Source organism: Gobio gobio (genome assembly GCF_949357685.1).
Source record: "Gobio gobio genome assembly, chromosome: 11".
Taxonomy (NCBI): Eukaryota; Metazoa; Chordata; class Actinopteri; order Cypriniformes; family Gobionidae; genus Gobio; species Gobio gobio.
In genome coordinates, this window is record NC_137104.1 from 53,082,589 (window position 1) to 53,093,341 (window position 10,753).

At 34.8% G+C, this 10,753-nt stretch overlaps 1 protein-coding gene across 1 annotated transcript in view; it reads left to right on the forward strand.

The window, feature by feature from the left end:
- LOC307133978 (TBC1 domain family member 20) overlaps positions 1–9,408 on the forward strand; it is a 40,209-nt gene extending 30,801 nt beyond the window's left edge. The window contains exon 8 of the mRNA XM_079829390.1: positions 8,205–9,408. Coding sequence (XP_079685516.1) covers positions 8,205–8,460 — 256 coding nt within the window. The 3' untranslated portion in view covers positions 8,461–9,408. The remainder of the gene's footprint in view (positions 1–8,204) is intronic.
- The last annotated feature ends 1,345 nt before the right edge of the window (positions 9,409–10,753 follow it).

Sequence of the window (10,753 nt, forward strand, 5' to 3'; positions counted from 1 at the left end):
CTTTATTATTCGTGCTGCGGTTTCTCTCTCTCCCGACAGAACAGTGTTTTCTGTTTTCTATCTTGTGAGTCAGTGTTTTTGTACGTCCTCGTTGCGTCTATCTGTTCTACAATGTGCATACAGTCATGAGTTTCTGCTCAAAATAGGCAGAGTCACATCTCTGTAGAGATAAACCTCACACACGCCGAAGCTCGGGCTTCAACATCCCCGACCCCCAGTACTGCATCTGGCCCACAGCGGAGGCACCAAACGCGGGCGAGATTAAGCAGAAGGGGGGTAAGCGTGAGGGTATCCGGGCTAGCCAGCCTAGCCCACAATAAACTGGATTACATTCGATTACTGCTGTTGTGTCTTTGTTTGCGCTGTGTACTCAATGCGCGTCACTGGCGCTTTTCATATGATAGGAAAATATCTGAAAATAATGCTATAATCAACACTTCCTCGTAACTCGTTCATCTCCTGTAATAGTACATTACATGTGTTACAAAGTTGGTAATAAGGAGGAAGACGGGCTCAGCGTGACTGGAACTCGTGTTTATTAAGAACTCTCAGATACAAACAAAATAAATTCACAGCGCTGACAGCGCTCTCACAACTCAGTAGTTACAATATAACTTTGTTAGCAATTGCTCCGTCTCTGGTCCATTGATGTCCGGTTCGCGAACGAATCCCGTCTCGAGTCTCGAGTTAGCGCTGATCCATCATTTACTAGAGTTACTAACTTTCTGACATGAGTGACAGTCCCTCCGACTAGAAATAAACTAATAACCTGAAGTATATGCTAGTAACTACAACAGTTCACTGAACTGAGACGTGCTGAGAGAACTGATGAGAAGTGACATCCATCTCTCTGGCACAGCCTTGTGCCTCGTAGACCTCGTTAAACCACGCCCCCTCCGCTCATTTCAAATGCAAAGATGTCAGCCAATCACAACAGTAGGCGTTTTTACTGAAGTCTCACAGCAGACACGCCCCTTGAAGCAGGGCATTCAGCCAGAGGGCAAACATCAGTATAGAAAAAATGCCTTTTATTTCTAAATTATGACATTTTATGATGTAAAAATCATACTAACAATATAAGTACGCCTCAGGAAACATTATAAAATAAAATAAAAAAATCCATGCCATGGGACCTTTTAACACTTCTAAATAAAGGGAGAAAAATAATCACAAATTATTACATTTCTGAGTATATTCTTTAAATGTAAACAAAAGAAATAGTCCCTTCCATGTGATCAAACTATTAATTGATTGAATTTACGGGTTCTATATCGATATATATATAATTATTGGGATATGAGATGACTTCTATCGTGATATGATATTATGGTCATATCGCCCAGCCCTAGTCCGTTTTTTTGCATACGATTTTTGGATGCTTTTTGCTATTTTGAGGCTATTTTTCTGCAGAACCCCACAACACTGCACCTTTTGGTTTATTTGAAATGCCTAATTCAGGTCACGGAGCGCTTGATGAGCTAATCAGTCGAATCAGGTGTGCTAAATAAGGGAGATCTAAAATGTGCAGCGATGGAGAAACGAAACTGGCAACATGCATCAAACGTCAATCTCAAATCTTTTTTTTTTTGGCTGGGTTTTTAATTATTCTTATGAGAACCAAAGCCACCTTTACAAATTCCCGGACTACAATGAGCTCTTCTGAGAGAATGATCACTGTAAGTGAATGCGTATTGAAAACCTTCAGATCTTCAGGAGCATGTAACCTCCACCTGTAACTTGTATGTGTTTTTGAGAGCGTCCAGTAAGGAAAGGCCTTTGGTGCATCACAACACGCTTGAACGAGCAGCTCATGGTGATGTGACAAAGCGCCAGCACTTACAGGTCATCAAACCAGGGCTGATTCACAAAGGCCTGCAGGACACACAAACACACACACACACACACACACAAGCCGAGTGCAGACTGATGGGTAATTGGACGTACCATCTCAGAAGCAAGTGTCTAATAATAGGGCCATCATGCGTGTTAGATGGAAGGACGCATTGAATTAGAGCATCCCACTGAACTGTGTTAACCCATAACGTTATGACAGCGAGAGAGAGAAGGGTTTAAGTTATGCTCTAAAAGCCAATAACAGGCTCCCAAGGCTTTAATGGTGATCAGGTTTACGGGCAATTTTAGGGTCAGTGTATATTTAGCACTTAGTTCCGACATCGACAGAGGTCGTAACTTTATTATTTACAATAATGAATGACGTTAATGTTCAACGGATTTTTTTGTGTGTGTGTGTTTGACATAAGAAGTCCTATATAAAACGTTTGCCCTCGATGTATGCGTGCATGTGATTAGTGAACGAGGCTCTTGAAGACGAGGAAGACGAGGATCGTGTTTCCGCGAAGACTGTGGAGTTGTGATGGTTTGACTGAGTGCAGTCGTGGAAATGTTCCTCCAGTGTAAACACATCCATCATCGGCTGTGTCTTCTTCACCACAGCAAGAACAGATTGAGCAAGAGGAAGAGGGTGAGGGAAGAAACAGAAGAATGATGTGACAGAGGTCACACAATCTGCTGCTTCTGAGAGAGGAAACGGTAAAATTAGAAACTGTTTTAGAGACAAGAGGGAGGGAGAAAAAGCGATCAAAGACCGCCAGACGTGCCACCTTGAAGAGAGCGGTTAGAGGAAACCAAAGACGAGAATTCATCTCTGAAGATGCTGGAAGAGAGGTTCCCTGCAGAGCTGATTGCGATAGCAGTTAAAGGGACAGTTCGCCCACAAAATAATTAAATTCTGTCATTATTTGCGCACCCTTGTGTCTTGTATATACTCTGAATAGAATCTGTGTAGAATTATCACACAGGTTTTGCCATACAACAGCAGTTCATAGTTTCGGGACAAGCTCCAAAAAGGACAAAAACACAAAAATAGGGACCATACGCAAGTCTTCCGAAGCTTTGTGCTTCATTCCACATATTCATGAGAATAAGTTGTTTTTGGGACCAATGACGACAAAACCTGAAGCAAAGCAACTAGGCACCATTGTTGCAAATATGATTTCAGTTAATATTGTACATAAATATTGTACATTTTAGTATTATTTTTTGTGAGTTGTAAGTTTTAGTGGGTTTTTTTTGTATAATTTCTTTTAAAGGTGCAGTGTGTAGTATTTATGAGGATCTATTGACAGAAATGCAATATAATATACATAACTATGTTTCCAGTGGAGTATAAAGACCTTACATAATGAAGCGTTATGTTTTTATCTCCTTAGAATGAGGCATTTCTATCTACACACACCGCGGGTCGCTTACAGTGAAGCCGCCATTTTGCGTTGCCATGTTTCTACAGTAGCCCTAAACGGACAAACTTCTCTACAGAGCGCTAGTCACTCTCTGCTGTCTCAGACAAGGACATGTTTGTCCTGTGTCGGCCACTGTAGCTTCTCTATGTGCTTTGAAAGGGAGGGGTGGGCGGTTGCAATTCACTACCTCACCACTAGATGCTGCTAAAATTCACATGCTGCTTCTTTTAAATCTCTATATATTTTTTTATTAAAGGGTCATTAACCTCATTTTTTTATTTTATAATTTTCTTTTAGGTCTACTTATAATGTTAGCAAGGTTTGTAACATCAAAAACATCCTAATTTAGAAGTAATAAGCTACTTTCTCCTGTTTTTGATAGGCGTGCGCATTCAAGACTCGGAAGTTAACATCCGCTGCTGTGATTGGCTGACAGTTTCGCATATTAAAATAATTTTCATCCTTTGAAATTGTTTTGAAAGCTTTCGATGTTGAAAAATGTCAACCGGTGAAATTCAGCCGTACATGTACACGTCGTATTCTGTGATTGTTTCCGAAGAGCGCAATTTTGGTGACGTACAGGAGTCATACAGTATTCATACACAAAGAACAAACCGTGTGTGTGTGTGTGCGCTCTCGATCACTGATCGCACTTCACTTTGTTTCCACACACACTCAGGAAGGATAATGTTTGATTTGGCATGTGTACGTTGTTGTGTTTAGTAATCGTAGGTTTATTCAGTCAAAGCGGTTGAGTTTTTGTTGCTCTGTACACTCTAAAAAAAAGGCTCGTAATCATAGGGGAACCTTTTTTAGTGCTATATAGCACCAATTTTGGTGCTTCAGTGGTTCTTCAGCGGTTCTTCAGAGGTGCTGTATAGCACCTTAGTCAAAGAACCGGTGAAGAACCTCTGAAGAACCGCTGAAGAACCTCTGAAGAACCGCTGAAGAACCACTGAAGCACCAAAATTGGTGCTATATAGCACTAAAAAAGGTTCCCCTATGATTACGAGCCAAGAACCATTTTTGGTGCAATATAGAACCTTTTTTTTTTTTAGAGTGTACACACACTATATTAGTGTTGTCAAAAATATCGATATTTCGATATGTATCGATACTGAAATTACGAAACGATACGATACTCAATCTGCGCTCTCCTCTCCTGACCGACAGTGAGTTGACGCGCACCCGCCTCCTCTCGTTCAGTCCGGCTAACCCTCACAGTGAACGCGTGTTCTGCTGGATTTTTCCTCATGACAGTGTTAGTATTGGTGTGACCGGTCTGAATTTCGGACGGGACTGCACATAACAATAAATCTACTCATTTTTTTTAGATTTCGCACTCGATCTGAAGCGCACACACAGATATAAACACTACCGTAATAAAGCCGCCTCTGACATACAAGTGCAAAAATAAGCTCCTTTTTCTAGTTTATTAATGGTCAAATACACTCAAAAATTGTCTCAATGCCCATCTTGGTGAGTATTAACGTAAACACAGTTACGTAAATGTGAAGATAAAATGTGTAACAGGAAGTGTTTGGGACAAACCGTGTGTGTGCGTCAGGTCTTATGTGGCGTTCGCGCAAAGGTGGACGCTTGAACATTTTGAGTTTACTTGCGTCAATCGCGCGTGACATTCACTTCACAACAGATGTGAATTCGCGTCATGGGCGGGGCTATATATATATATATATATGTGTGTATATGTTTTATATACAGTATTTAGTGTATATATTTTCCCCATGGTATCAATGTCAAAACTGTGTGTCTAGTAATTTTGAAAAATCACTTGCCACAGTGACTGCTGAGCAAAAACCTTCATGTCAAGCCCTGATTACTACCACATGATATGCACGAATTGTGGGCGGGGCTAAAGAGGCTGTGATGTAGAAGTAGGCGTCGATCTCCCGCAGAGGCGGTCCTTCATCACACTATGATGTCACACTGAAGCGAGTCGTTTGGCAGCGAGTTTCAATAAAAGCTGTTTTTGGACAGTTTTATAGTACTGTGACCTCTTATATGTCAAAAGATGGAGTATGAACCCTTACAGGTTTAGTTTAAGCTGAAAAAATGACTAAGGCTGTGCATTGTATTTTTGTTCTTTTATTTGAAGATTATTTAACCACTTTGCTTTCAGAAGACCTTTGAGAAGTTCTCTGGAGCTTTTAGTAACCTGAACGCTGTGGTTTTGATGAACTGTTGCTGAATGGAAAAGAGCTTCCCAAAATCCTTTCGGCCGCTTTGAGTGACAGCGCGTCCTGCTTTATTCCGGGGTTTCGTCAGCGCAAACCGCCGGCTCTCGTGGGCCTTCCGCTGGTAAAGGGAAAGTTGAAAAGTTAATTGCTCTGCTGTTACCTGTCAGCTATTTCCAGCGGTGGCGCATTAGCCGGAGATACTAATGAGAACTGGGGGAAGCCAGAATCACAGGCAGGAGAGGAAATAAGCATAAAAACCAATGAAGACTTAAAGACGCTGAGCCCGTCAGCGCCTGCCTGGGCACTTTTTCATTAAATGTCGAATGTATTTCTGCCTGTTTTTTATTATCTTGAGTGAAAGGCATTTGCATTCCATGTTTACTATTCTTCCATAGAGACCGTAATGAAATGGAATTGAATATTTTATGATTTTTTAATGATGTTTTTCCTCTAAACTGTCGAGAGAAAGTCGTGTAGCCCTCAGCGTGGGCTCCGCAGGATTTGGGAAAACTCCAGAAATGAGGATCCGATCAGGACCAGAGGCCATGCCTCCGTTCCCTCTTTCTTTTGTTCTCGTGATTCACCCAGTTCTTCTCCTCGTGCTTTTGTTCACTAACCAGGCGTCTAATATGCCCTTTTTGTCGGCCGCTTGGTTTCTATTTCTGTCCTTTAATCTCATTGGTCCCACATAACTCGCATTTTTTGGGTGCATGTTATTCTGAAGGAAAACTGATTGTTTTCTTATCTGTGAATGCCTCTTGATTTTAAACCTCGAACCTGAAGCTTTTCTCCTTCAGTAAAGACAAAAGTTACGTCACACTTGTGTCACGCCCGTTAAAGATACGGTTAGACATTAAACTTGATGAAAACATTCACACTAAATCATCCCGCATTTATACTTTATAGCGTTTGTTGTGTTTGCAGTTTTGCTAATGGCTAGCCAGATGATCACAGATCACTTTAAACTAGTGTTATCGTTAACTAAAACAAAAATACTAATACTATATTAATGGAAATAAATGAAACATGAACAAAAATAAAATATAAAAAAAGTAAAAAAAAATTAGTTTGTTGCAAAGGAAAATTCCTAATTTTCATTTTGTTTAATTTGGAGTACACTGGAAAAAATGATTCGTTGAATTTACTAAAAAAATTTATCGTAAGTGGTCGCAATCAATTTATTTTAACTCAATTTACACAAAAACACATGCAATTCCCATAAAACCAATTCATTTAAAAAAAAAAAAAAAAAAAAAAAATTAAATTATTTAAATGAGCACAAATTAATTATGCTAATTTAATCGGGCCATAATCATTTTTTTCAGTGTATTAGAAATTAAATGGACATATTAAAAAGATAATAATAAAAACTTTAAAATTAAAATGTTTAATGTCCATTTAGTTTTAGTCGAAGTATTAAACTGAACAAATTAAACTGAAGTAAAAATATATAGAAATTAAATAGACATATTAAAAGAAATGCTACAAAACAACAACAAAATTACTAAAACATTTTAACACTTGTAATTGTCATCAAAATGACGAACTAAAACTAAATAAAATTAATAAATTAGACATATTTAAAAAAAACTAATAAAAATTACTTAAAACTTAATTATTAATTTGACGTATTAGAAATGAAATGAAATTAATTAATTAAAAATTAAATGGAAATATAAAAAAAACTATTAATAAAAATGCAAAAATATTAACAATTAATTAATTAATAAAATATATATGCAACAAAATTACTAAAACTTTTTCAAATTAAAATTTTTAATTTTTATCAAAATAACAAAGTAAAAATAAAATCAAATTAATAAATTAAACATGTAAAAAAAGGAAAAATTCAACATTTTTCTTTACTTTAATTTAAGGCACAAGCAATTAAATAGACATATTAAAAAAATAAAGATGACTAAAACAACTTTAGAATTAAAATGTTTAATGTCCATTTAGTTTCTGTTGAAGTATTAAAATGACAAATTGAAACTGAAGTAAAAATTAATAGAAATTAAATGGACATATTAATAGTTTTAATAAAAATGCAACAAAATTAATAATTAATTAATTAATAAATTCATCAATTAATAATTACAATTTGTAATGTTAATCAAAATGTCCAAATAAACTGAAATTAAATATATAAATTTGACATATTTAAAAAAAAAAAAAAAAGAGTAAAACTTTGGAAAAATTTTAAAAATCTAAAAAAATGATGATGATGACTAAAACACAAATTTAAAATGAAAATGTTTAATGTCCATTTAGTTTCAGTCGAAGTAATAAAATGTAATAAAAGTAATAAAATAACTTAAAATTAAAGTAAAAATTAATACAAATTAAATAAAAAATCAACAAAACAACTAATAAAACACAACAAAATTAACAATTAATTAATAATTAAAATGTATCGTTTTAATCATAATGACAAACTAAAACTGAAATAAAATTAATAAATTAGACATTTAAAAATTATAATAAAAATGACTCGGTGTTCATTTAGTTTACTTTGAACTACTAGAAATGAAATGGACATATTAAAAAATAATAATAACTTTCAAATGAAATTTGTTAATGTCCATTTAGTTTCAGTTTTGTTGACTAAAAATGACTAAAGCAAAATTGAAATGAAAACGTGATACTTAAACACAACAAAATGACTAAAGCTTAACTAAACCAGAAAATGCTAAATATCTAACATCATAGTGTCAGTGCAGTAACCCTGTGTGTGATCTCTCCTCAGAGTGGCCATCAGCAGCTTCACGGCCTTCCAGTCGTCCACACTGAGGCAGCGTCCAGACTCCGTCCTGCGCCAGCAGCACCAGCACCAGCACCAGCACCAGCACCAGCACCAGCACCAGCCAGCCCTTCCCATCAACACTAACCAGCTCCTCAAGATGGCCGTGTGGGGGCTGTCGGCCACCTTAGGGGCGGCGGCGCTGGCTGTGGCCCAGACGGCCATGGACTGGGCTCCGGACTTTCTCTCCCAGCTCTTCTGACACCAAGAGCCTGGTTCTCCAGTGCCAAACTGGGTGTATCGCATTTGTTCAAATATGTGTTAAGTGGCGCAAAACACCCGGAGAAAATGAAGCTGTGGCTTATTTATTTCCCAAGCCTTTCCTTTTTTCTTATTTATAGATTTCAGCCGAGCTAATATTGAGGAAGTGGGAGGAGTCAAAGGAGGTTTTTGTAATCATAAGCACTTCTGGATGTCGTTCCATCAGCAGAATGTCAGAGAAAGTGCTTCTGCTAGGGCATTCAGAACAGCAGCAAGAGCACAAATTATTAAAGAACGCCGTCAGTCGTGAGTGAAGCTCATTAGAGAACGGGTGAAGGCTGAAAGAGCACAGAGACTCGCTGGTGAACGCAGCACTTTACTGAGCCAGAACGCTTCAGCTCCAGCTTCAGCTTCAGCGGTGAGATCTGAGGCTCATTACACTCACTACACTGAACAAAACACTCACTGATCACAAACAAACCGCAACATATGAATCAAACATGACTTTATCAAGTGCATTTATGACAGTTTCTCGTCAGACTTACTCAACTTTAATAATCTTTGATGCAAATGAAAATAATACTCCAATAATCTTTTAATAAAAACTAAAAAAAATCCACTATTTAATAATAAATTAATACTCCAATAATCTTTAATACATTTTTTTTTTAAAAATCCAATATTTAATAAAAATGAAAACTCCAACAATGGTCCAATTAATACTCCAATAATCTTTAATAAAAAAAATAAAAAAAACAATAATATTTAATAAAAATGAAAACGACAGTAATACTCCAATTAATACTCCAATAATCTTTAATAAAAATTAAACAGACAGTAATACTCAAATTAATACTCCAATAATCTTTAATAAAATGAAAACGACAGTAATACTCCAATTAATACTCTAAAAATCTTTAATACAATTTTTAAAAAAAATCCAATATTTAATAAAAATGAAAACTCCAACAATTGTCCAATTAATAGTCCAATAATCTTTAATAAAAAAAAATAATACAATAATATTTAATAAAAATTAAAACTCCAATTAATACTCAAAAAATCTTTAATAAATTATAATCAAATAATACTCCAATGATCTTCAATAAAAACGACAGTAATACTCCAATTAATACTCCAATAATCTTTAATAAAAATGAAAAAAAATCCAATATAATTTCATAAAAATAAAAATAAAAACTCCAATAACGCTCCAATTAATACTTTAATATTTCTATAAAAATTCCAACTCCAATAATACTCCAATAATATTTAATAAAAATTAAAACTCCAGTAATGCTCCAATTAATACTCTAAAAACTTTAATAAATTAAAATCAAATAATACTCCAATAATCTTTAATAAAAATGTAAATACCAATAATACTCTAGTAATGCTCCAACTAATGCCCAAATGATCTTTAATAAAAATGGAAACTCCAAATAATACTCCAAAAATCTTTAGTAAATTAAAATCCAGTAACGCTCCAATAATCTTTAATAAAAATGAAAAATTCCAATAATGCTCCAATTAATACTTTAATAATATTTTATAAAGATGAAAACTCCAATAATCTTCAATAAAAGTGAGTGAAAAAAATACAAATCCAATAATATTTCATAAAAATTACTCTAAAAATTTTAATAAATTAAAATCAAATAATACTCCAATAATCTTTAAGAAAATGAAATCTCCAATAATACTCCAATAATCTTTAAGAAAATGAAATCTCCAATAATACTCCAATAATCTTTAAGAAAATGAAATCTCCAATAATACTCCAATAATCTTTAATACAAATTAAAATAATACTTCAATTATCTTCAATAAAAATGGAAATTCCAATAATACTCCAATAATCTTTAATAAAATGAAAATACCAATAATACTCTAGTAATGCTCCAACTAATCCCCAAATGATCTTTAATAAAAATGGAAACTCCAAATAATACTCCAAAAATCTTTAGTAAATTAAAATCCAATAATACTCCAATAATCTTTAATAAAAAGGAATAATTCCAATAATATTTAATAAAAATTAAAACTTCAATAATGCTCAAATTAATACTTTAAAAATCTTGAATAAATTAAAATCAAATAATACTCCATTAATCTTCAATAAAAATGGAAACTACAATAATACTCCAATAATCTTGAAAAAATACTCCAATAAAAAATGAAAATAGAAATAATACTCCAACTAATGCCTTTAAAAATCCTAGTCTTTAGTTTTTGAACCAAATGAAATATGGAGTCTACTGTGACTATACGCGGCGTTATATTCACACATTCAA